General features: G+C 39.1%; 1 protein-coding gene across 1 annotated transcript in view; it reads left to right on the forward strand.

Moving 5' to 3' along the window:
• Positions 1 to 558: 558 nt before the first annotated feature.
• The window catches only part of LOC111217916 (ribosomal protein S6 kinase beta-2-like), a 17,590-nt gene continuing 7,548 nt past the window's right edge, over positions 559 to 10,600 (forward strand). The window contains exons 1-10 of the mRNA XM_022739947.1: positions 559 to 754; positions 1,625 to 1,679; positions 1,943 to 1,980; positions 2,114 to 2,228; positions 4,764 to 4,832; positions 5,057 to 5,204; positions 5,446 to 5,503; positions 5,617 to 5,717; positions 7,077 to 7,167; positions 7,460 to 7,550. Of these exons, the coding sequence (XP_022595668.1) occupies positions 1,626 to 1,679; positions 1,943 to 1,980; positions 2,114 to 2,228; positions 4,764 to 4,832; positions 5,057 to 5,204; positions 5,446 to 5,503; positions 5,617 to 5,717; positions 7,077 to 7,167; positions 7,460 to 7,550 (765 nt within the window). The 5' untranslated portion in view covers positions 559 to 754; position 1,625. The remainder of the gene's footprint in view (positions 755 to 1,624; positions 1,680 to 1,942; positions 1,981 to 2,113; positions 2,229 to 4,763; positions 4,833 to 5,056; positions 5,205 to 5,445; positions 5,504 to 5,616; positions 5,718 to 7,076; positions 7,168 to 7,459; positions 7,551 to 10,600) is intronic.

A 10,600-nucleotide genomic window follows, 5' to 3' on the forward strand; every position in this document is an offset into this window, starting at 1 on the left:
AATAAAGCCAAAGCTAAAACATTCCTTAAGACATATAAACAATCAGTATGGCAAGAACATATGAATGACAGTGAAACTGGAGGGCATTTACATAATATACAGAAACACGTTGGTACTGGGAGGGTGGCGAGCAGGAGAAGAAGGGAAGAAAATATCATCACTTGTTTAAGAATACAGGACTCAACTATACAGTACATAAAATAGGCAAGCACCCAACTGGGAAATGCATTCATTGTAACCAACCAGAAACAGTTGAACATGTACTGCTTCATTGTAGGGAATACAACATTGAGGGAAATCACCTTTTTCCAGTCAATAAGAAGGAGAAAATATAATGATATTTCATTGACAGTTCTGCAAGAAAGCTATATGGTGACATTATCAAATTTATAAATGAAACTGGTTTAGTCAAAAGTATACAGTTTTTTGTTTTTTTTCTCCATGCATAGCTCCTGATCCACACTCCAGTCCAATCGGTGGCGGTAATGCACATATAAGCTGGTTTGCCAACCGCCATTAAACACCAAAGAAGAAGAACAAGAATAACAACAACAACAGCAGCAGCAGCAGCAGCACGAATATTTCAGGCTGGATAGAGGAGCATGTCCAGAACCCGGTCACCGCTGTGTGTTGTTGTTGCCGGTTAGCTGATGGAAGTGTAACAAGAGCAATGACAGCCACAGCCGTTGGTGTATGAAAAACCATCGGACTACAGACTGAAATCAGGAAACACCGGATGAAGCAGCGTTAGCAGGTGCAACGCTAGTTAGCATTAGCATGTTTAGCAGCTTTCTGTTTGTCAAAGCAGCTGTCAGCCTAGACTGTCAACGTGATCATATGACATTTAACATTTCTAGCGAGTTGTAACCAGTGTGAGATGTTTAGGAAGAAGTAGCACCCTCATAAGCTTGCCGACCAATTGTGGGAGTCAGTCAGCCCTTTGAAACTACAACATTAGTTGACACGGTCACTCACATGTTGGTAGTCTTCTGACTAACTAGCATGCTAACGTGAGAGTTTAAGGTAGCTACCATCTTAAATCATTTGAAAGCGACACGTATTTATTAGCCGTTAGCGTTACTTGAAGCCACACAGCCAAGACAGACAAGAACTCCAACACCGTTGTCATGGTTTGTTTTAACCACAAAGATGTAACTGTGCTTAATTGCTGAAACAACTGCTCGGCGGAGGCTACGCTAACATTACGTCTTAAGTGGGCCAAGTTATTTGAGTTTGGACTCTGCCCCTTCTGTTGTCTACTAAACGCATGTTTTTCAACAGTGGGCCATCTACAAGGCTGGGATAGGCTAGGATAGGCGGTTCTCTGGTACAGGGACTCCAGTAGTCTCTCTGAAAGACTTATAAAGTAGGCTATCCCGGAATTTCATAATGCACAGAAAACCAACCAATAATGACCACAAGAATATTTTCCTTGTGAATAAAATTCACTCCAGATTGTAGACTGAGTGTAGACATATGGGCAGCTGTAGTGCTCTTGTAATGTTCACTGTTCTGCTGACAAGACTAGGTTCTAATGTGTTTTTGAGTTGAAGGGCAATACGACATTCCTCATTGAGGTTAAAATATGAGCCTGAACTGTTTGACTGCACTGTCTCTCTTTCAGGATGGCAGGAGTGTTTGACATAGACTTGGAGACTGAGGACATCAGTGATACAGAGGTCTGTATCCCATAATCATTGCCAAGACAACTGTTGATCAAATAGATAACTGAAATACACCAGGATGAGATGGAAAAAAATGTGAATTTCCGTCAATATTTTATTACTGGTTTCATGGGTTTGTAAGATAAGATGTAATTTGAATAGGTTTTAAGCTCTTTTGTGATTTTAGATATTGATAATTATGCAAATGATTACAGCCCTTTGAGTTAAAAATTATGGTGTTTAACCAGATTTTTGTTTAAAACAATCCTCATCTGTAGGATGATGTCTGTGACTTCACTGTGACAGAACCAGAGAAGTAAGTGGAATTTATTATTATTAAATCTTACACATATACCCTGATGTTCTTCAATATACAAATACACAGTGGCACAGACTTCTGAGACCCCGCTGTTGACCTTGTTGTATGTCATTCGCATCCTTTCTCCCAGTGTTCAGAAGGAGGAGGTGGAGTTGACCAGTGAGAGTGTCAACAGAGACAGTGAGATAGTTGGACCAGACTGCTTTGAGCTTCTTACTGTGCTGGGAAAAGGAGCCTATGGCAAGGTGTGTGTGTGTGTGTGTGTGTGTGTGTGTGTGTGTGTGTGTGTACTATCATATACATGTGCATATTTTAAAGGTGAAAAGTTTATTTTTCTATCCACAGACCTTTTTCCTTGTGTTTTAGGATAAACACAAGAAGCTTGTGCTGTAAAAACTGGACCAGACTCAGTGAATAACTCCCTAAGCGCTATGATAACTATTAATTCAGCTACACAGACTAATGAGCAGTGATAACTAACATGTCTTTGGGGTCATCAGGTGGGAACCTCCTTTCACCAGTGTTTCGTCTAGTTGGTCCCACGACACCTCCAGGAGGCTAGACAGTGATCACTGGTGTCCCAGAGTCACTCCCCTAATGCCAGCCATCACTGCTCCTCACACCACCACTATTTTCTCCTTTATCTTGCCTATGCTACCACACACAACATCATCAACTAGGACAAAACACACCAGCAGATTCAGCAAACAAACTCCCCTAACCAGTTGGAGAAAATGGCGGCCATTTTGAATGAGGGAGGTAGAGTCAGGGAGAGGTGCCTGTTTGGGCTAGCTCTCCCCCGCCGGGTTAGGCTGTGCTCTACCTCCCCCTACTCCCCCACTCTCCAACAACTCACCTAAAACAAACAAACTCGCCTAGACAGTCAGAGACACACTACAGACCAATTCAGAGCAATACAAACAAACCAACTCACCTGAACTAACCGCATGGTCTCAAAGAGGCTCACACAGGCCACACCCTCCACTTAAAAACACTTCCTCTTCCTGGATTTATTTATAATGCTTTCTGCAGGCACTGCTGGATCTGTGACTTTTTATCTGTTAAAAGGGAGTTTTGGTTTTTTTTTGCCACTTTCCCCACGGAAATGTTGGGTCTCTGTAAATTTATAAGAAAAAGTCAAAACTTCTGTAAAGTTGTATAACTACTGAAGGAGTTTTTTGCTATTTGGAGGAAAAAACTCTCACCCCCCCACGGGGTGTGTGCAGTGTTCATAATACTCAAAAGACCAGTAAATGTCCACACCAAAGAATTTAGTTAAATTTGTTTAGTAAATCTTTTCAACAAGCAATGAACAAATACAGAATTCTGGATCAGATGTGTATTTCCCTAACCAATAACAAGTGTTGGTCAGTCCACAGTCTGACAACCTAACTTTCCCTGATCCAGTGTATTTATACAGATACAAACAAAGAAATGTGCATGGGCGTTTTGTCGTCTTCTGATTGGCTCTGCTGGCTTCCTCCTTCCCATCTGACTCCGACCCTAAGTGAAACCTAAAATTCAGCGCGCCGAAAAGAAGACAGTTAGTGTTTACACATAAATTACCACTTCTCCACCTCTCTTACCTTATCAGTGGTTGTAAATAGTTTCCTTGAGGCAGATGTTTAAACCACAACTCACCCTTAGCACCTAAATATCCACTAGTGTAAATCATTAAACAGTTTTAGGTTTAATAGCCTGAAATACTCCAACACTACTCAGAAATTGAATCCCAGAACATATTGTAAATGTGATTTAATAGGTTTTGATGTTAAATGTCAGTTGAACGAAGGGAAAGCAATTTTTCAGCAAGGTTTTATTGCGTAGCCAATATTCAACTTCTGGGCAGGAGTTGCACCTACTACTAGTTTTCTCCTACCAAGGATACTGTAAACATTATGCCATGATATTAACTGTTTGTCAGATAATGTCTACACTAAAACTCAGAGAAATAATCCATTTACACATATATATATATAATGGAGGAAAGAAGCTGCATCCAGCAACTAGAAAAGGCATTTCCTGTACAGTACAACAGTACAAAATTCTACTGAATTGTGTAGAAACTGAAATATGTGGCTGTGAGGACGATTTAAACAGATTTTCTTTAAGTTTTAGAGCTTCTCCCACTCTAGAGATGATGTCAACCACTCGGCCCTAAACATTCCATGCAATATACGCCCAATATAAACTCAAAATTTGTCAGAAAAAAAGCATACAATTTAAACTGATGAATCAAAAACTGTACAAGATATCAAAAAGTTATGGCTGAAAGTCTTGTGAACAGTTTAAAGTTCGAATGAAGTCTCTAGCTGAAAGTATGCTGAAGTAGGTGAAGTTCAAAGAGGCTGAAGTTTTTAAGAATTTGAACAGTCTCTCCATTCATTTGACTGGGACGAAATTGCAGGAAAAACTTAATAAACCGAAAATTATAAATAGAAGAAAAAAATTGAATACGAGCTTGAATGTTCTGATCGAGCTGAAGGTTTTGATAGTTGAATGGTTTTTGTAGCAGAAAAACTGTTGTGTGTAAATATGTACGGAAATACGTACAGAAGAAGAAAAATTATATGGATAACAATACTGTGAATGCTGAGGCATTCAAACTAAATAGATGGCATTTTTGCATGATAAATGACTCAATAAGGATCAATTGATTATTATTAATCAATCTAGCACTACATAAAATATCTCATTCTGCACAGTCCTAATTTTAGTTACTCTTTACAAGGTCTTTCTTTTGTTTGCTTTTTATTTGAAAGAAAAATGTCTTCTTCAAGGTTTTCCAGGTGAGGAAGGTTCAAGGTGCCCAGATGGGGAAGATATTTGCCATGAAGGTCCTGAAAAAGGTACGTTGACAGAGTTTTACAGCTTTCCCTTGAGACACAACTCATAAGATGTTCATTGTATGAAGCTGTTCCTCCATGTGTCTCTCTCATGCTGCTTCCCTTTACAATCCACTTTGTCCGTAACCTGCCTCTCATTTCCTCCCTTCCATGTATTTGTCCTTCCTTCCTTGCTGCCTCCCTTTTATCCTCCCTTCCTTTCCCTCTCTCAACATGTTTGTCTCAAGGCTAAGATCGTGTGTAATGCCAAAGACACGGCCCATACACGAGCAGAGCGGGAGATCCTAGAGACGGTGAGGCACCCATTCATCGTGGATCTGCTCTACGCCTTCCAGACTGGGGGAAAGCTCTACCTCATACTTGAGTGTCTAAGTGGTAAGACAGAGGCACTGAGGGATGGACTGATGGAAGGGGAGGATTAAAAACATAGGAGGAGGGACAAACGTTAGTGCATGTGTATCAGATCCCTTCATTTTTAGCAATTATGACAACAGTTTTTTTGAATGGATAGCAGGGAAGATGTGGAGCGAGAAAAACAGGGATGAATAGAGATGTGAAGGAATTATATAGTACTGGAGGAAAAATCTCAAATGACTCTACTGTTGTTTATCACCAGGAGGGGAGCTGTTCATGCAGCTGGAGAAGGAGGGCATCTTCATGGAGGACACTGCTTGGTAGGGATAGCTTCTTTTCAGTGTTTGCACATAAGCTGTAATTTAAAGTTTGTATAGCTTAGTTGAGGTAATGATACTGAATTGTTTCTTAAATAACTTCTGTGTATTTGTAGTTTTTATCTAGGAGAGATCACGTTGGCCCTAGGTCATCTCCATTCTAACGGGATTATTTACAGAGATCTCAAACCTGAAAACATCATGCTTAGTCACCAAGGTAATGCAATGTTGTCTAAGAAAATATGTAAATACGATCAAACCAAGATGATAATAACATTTTCACTGCCTCAAAATGCAGAATGATCAACAATCCATCTGAGTGGGGCTGCTGAAATCTTTCAGAATTTACTTGAACTGTTTTCAAACACAAACAGATCCACTTGATCACTGTGGTGAAACATCCTATGAATAATGCTTAATCTTATAGTGAAATTTACCTTTTAGTTAATGAAGCATGTGTAGGCCTATTAAAAGATTAGAATATAATATAGCTCTCTCATGGAAATCCACACCTTTAACCTCGTGGGTATCACTTTACAATAAGACTGCCCTTATAAGGATTTATAAATGGTTTATAATAAGGTTCTTTATGATCCATAAACAAAATATTTAAACAAGTTACAACACAGTTTTCATACATTGATGCAGACTAACTATTTTGCAAGATCAAGTTGATGCTTACTAGTCATTAATCTTACTAATGAGTTACTACCATTTATAACTGGTAAAAGAGAGCCTTATAGTAACTCATTAATACATGGTGATGGGTTTTACACTTTACAATAAGACTCACTTTTACCAGTTACAAATGTTTGTAATCAACTGAGTGAACAACAGGCCACAGATGTGTGAAGAGTGGGACAGTATTGGGTGAGCAGTTCACCAAGTAAAGGAAGGTTACCGACTGTGTTCTACCTGGAATGCTAAAGTCCTAAAGAAGAGAGCAAGCAGCAAAAAGCATCTCTAATTTAAATATCCACTGTTCAGAACAATCTGATCAACACCTATGATCACAATGAGGACAGCTGCTGATAGCATGTGTAGGTAAGCAATATTGGCAACGCTTAGAGAATGAACCATTGAGAGGCTGACGGTAGTTCATTGCTAGTAACTGAACAACAAATGTGATGAAGCAGCAGCTACAAATGCTGGATGATGGAGAAAAAACAAAGAAAGCTCAGTGACTAATGAGTCGTGAGGATTAACAGGACAGATACATGTGGGCTCACTATTTGGCAAGCAATAGGTCGCTGTTGCTCTTTTTTATTATCTGTGTTATGATAGCTTATAAATGATTTATAAAATGTTAACAAGCTAATTAGTCTTTTTATAAACCATTCATAAATCCTTTAAGAGTAGTGTTATTGTAAAGTGGTACCGTTCAGTTTGACCAAAAATGACCTGAAGAGCCTCAATAAATGTGAGCACTGTGTGCTTTATTTGTGTAGTTTCTTGTTCCCTGCTTTGCACTGTAGTTGAATCATAATTTTGTGATAGTGTCGTTTTCTCCTACTTCTAATCTAAAGTTAGCCTGACATGTAAAGCATATTTCAGTATGTTTTGCTCTTTTTTAAAGGACACATCAAGCTAACTGACTTTGGCCTCTGTAAGGAGTCAATTCATGATGGAACAGTCACACACACCTTCTGTGGCACCATAGAATACATGTAAGTAACACTACACTTCCTGTCATAGACATATAGCGTGTTTTTAACACCTTTGAGACCACATGTAAAAGCGGATGCTGCTTTTTATATCCCCATCTACTGTTCTATGAGAACATGTGTCATCCTCCTGTGTGTTCTATAGTTCTTCTTATAATATACAAGAGGTTGTAATATCATCTACTAACTAGAGAAAATGAAAGCAGAATGGTGTAATGGAAGTTATAAATGTATCATAATTTTAATCTTCTGTTTGTGTGCGGCTCCCTTCTCTGTGTGTCTTCTTCTCTTCCAGGGCTCCAGAGATCCTTACCAGGTCAGGTCACAACAGAGCAGTAGACTGGTGGAGCCTGGGGGCCCTGATGTATGATATGATGACCGGATCGGTAAGTTGGACTGTGAAAGAGAGCAGTTAATTATGAGAAATTTACGCCAGGGGATGGGCTGTTGTACTTGTAAGTGTTTATCCTTTAATCTGATGTTTCCGGATAGGATCTTGCTCCAGATTTCCCTACTATGCTTGTGTCCAAACCACCTCTAAAGGGAGGTGAGGCCTCCTGCATGGAGGAAATCTCATTGAGGGCCCAGATCACTGCAGTATGCTGCTGAAGTGGCTGCTGGAGCCTGAGGTCTTTACGTACCCTAACACACTGAATGAAGACTGCCCCCCTAGCTAGAATCTCATCTCAGCAGTTTCTATCAGTGATCTCATTCTTTTGCCTGTACCTAAAGCTTGGGGATGAGAGTTGGAAATAAGACTGACCTGTGAGTTAAAGAAAAGCTTTTAGTGATAAGTCTTTTACTTTAGTCTGTTGCTGAGAACAGCCTGGACATTGTTGTGTCTTCCACTCCCAAATCTTCCTGAATCTTCAAATTGTTTTTCAGAACATCATTCTTTATAGCCTTATTTTTACGAATATGCCGGCTGAACTGTGTTTTGGAGCGGTTTGCAGCCGAAGGGACATTTTATAGCCAAGGTATTTTATTGAGGTAAAAATGATGAGACAAAGAACGCTTTGTCTTCAAAAGGCCCTGAAGTCAAGCATTTTATCGAGGGAAAGAGTCAAACTGAAAAAGAAAAACAGCTCAGAATGATAGCTGCAAGCAGCAATCTGCAGGTTCTAACCCTTTTGCGCTCAAAAGAAAAAAGCAGCCGACTTCTGGCTAATAGGTAGGCCTTTGGTAGGCTTACTCCCTATAACAACCTTTTTGTTATAGGTTTTAGGAACAAGGCTTTTTGTACAGAATATTAAGCTGTAGGTGTGAGGTAAATTTGAAGATGATTGGACCCTTGTTGTGGCGAGGGCAACATTTCAAAGGTAAATGTTTTTGGTATTTGTGGCGCCCCCTAGAGATCAGGCTCAAAATACTTTGTTAGGCCTGTTCCCTATCACGGCCCAGAGATATCTACTAAGTTTTATGATGATTGGACAAATGGTTAATGAGTTATGACCAATATTCGCCTTTTGTGAAGATATTTTTGTTGATGGCAGCCATGTTTTTCAACCGATCTTGCTCATTTCTAATAGAAACGTGCATCTGTCACCCAAGGCTGCATACCAAAGTTGGTATTCATAAAGTAAAAATTCAAAAAGTTCTATTCATTTTACCGTTTTTAATCTTATGTTAATTAACTCAAAATCCATGATGGTCGTCGCTATTATCACAGAGGCTTTTTTGTAGAAAATGTTGACCTGTAGCTGAGAGGGAAATTTGAAGACAATGGGACTCTCTGTGTAGCGGGGGCAGCCTTTCAAATTTTTTTACAATTTTTGACTCTTAATTTAGCGCAACCATATGGCTGAATGGGATTAGCATTTACACACCATTTGGAGCTATGATACCAATTTTTGTGTGTCTGGCTCGTTGCAGCTCTCAGCAAATTGAGCAAAGGCTTAAGATGGCCCCGCCCACTTTCATCAATCAATATTGCACTTCAGATTTTCCTTAATATTCCAGAACATGTGCACCAATTTTAGTGAAAATCTGTTCACCAGATTTCGAGGTATGTATTTTTGGTATTTATGGAGGTTAGGCTCAAAATGCTTTGGTAGGCCTACTCCCTGTCCCGGCCCGAAGATATGGACCAAGTTTTATGATAATCAGAGAAATGTTTAATGAGTTATGGCCAATATTAGTTAAGCCCTGCCCTCTGTGAAGATATTTTGGTTGATGGCGGGCACGTTTTTTGATCTTGCTCATTTGTAACAAAAATATCCTTTCTATCCTTTCGGGGTTAGAACCCTAACTGGAGATCACAGGGATAGGGATCACACCGGCATTAGTAACATTTTGACACTTACATTATTTGGCATTGAAAACAAAAACCTGAACTGAAAAAGGAAACAATGGCACTGAAAAATTTGTATTTAAAAAATGTTGAACTGGCACTGAAATAAATTTCCACTGAAAAATGAAACACTGGCATTAAAAGAAACTACAATCTTTCAATTTTATCTTATTGAATTTTTATATTTTCTGTATGATGATGTGTTTTTCAATGTCAGTCTTCAGATTTCATTTTCATGTCTGTCTTTTTTTCAGTGACAGTTATTTTAACGCTGTCACTGTTCTTTCAGTGTCACTGGTTTTCAGTTTCTTTTTTTTTCTTTTTTCTTTTTATTTATGAATATTTTCATTTTATGAAATAAGCAGGGAACAAACATATAGTAACAGAAAACAAACATACATGAGATCATGGGGTGGTCACTGATTTAAGGCAAATTTACCTCACTTAAAGAGGAATATCAAGTTACATACCATACTTATAAAGAATCTGTCTCATTGGCTAAATAAACTCACCATTTTCTCCATTGAGAGCAAGGAGCGCTTGATTTATTTACATCCAGAAGCCTGACAGGACCACATTCCTAGGCAATGGCGTACACAAGTTCAACTGCAACTCTAGAACTGCATGCAAGTCTGCTTCTCTCTGCCCCTGTGTCTTTACATGGGACCAGTCTGGGTTAAAGTTAGCCTTTAACGGACATTATGCTCTTTTTGACCGCTGGAGCCATTGCTAACTTTAGCTAATACAAGTCAGTATAGCAGTGACAAAATCTATGCACACACAGAAACACGCACACACACACACACAGATTCACAAGGTGAAAGCTGGTAAACGCTTGTTTGACTATCTGCACATCTTTGACTAAAGCAACGATAACTTTTTGAAAAGTCAGTGAAGTTCCACAAGTGATTGATTCAGACNTTGTTAGGCCTGTTCCCTATCACGGCCCAGAGATATCTACTAAGTTTTATGATGATTGGACAAATGGTTAATGAGTTATGACCAATATTCGCCTTTTGTGAAGATATTTTTGTTGATGGCAGCCATGTTTTTCAATTTGCCAGCCAAAAGGCTTATGTTACTGCTTATTAGTGACTGTTTATCCCTTCTGTGATGGATTTACATTTCTATCTACAGAATAGAGAA

This window comes from Seriola dumerili, unplaced genomic scaffold (assembly GCF_002260705.1).
Source record: "Seriola dumerili isolate Sdu_G_001 unplaced genomic scaffold, Sdu_1.0 BDQW01000050.1, whole genome shotgun sequence".
Taxonomy (NCBI): domain Eukaryota; kingdom Metazoa; phylum Chordata; class Actinopteri; order Carangiformes; family Carangidae; genus Seriola; species Seriola dumerili.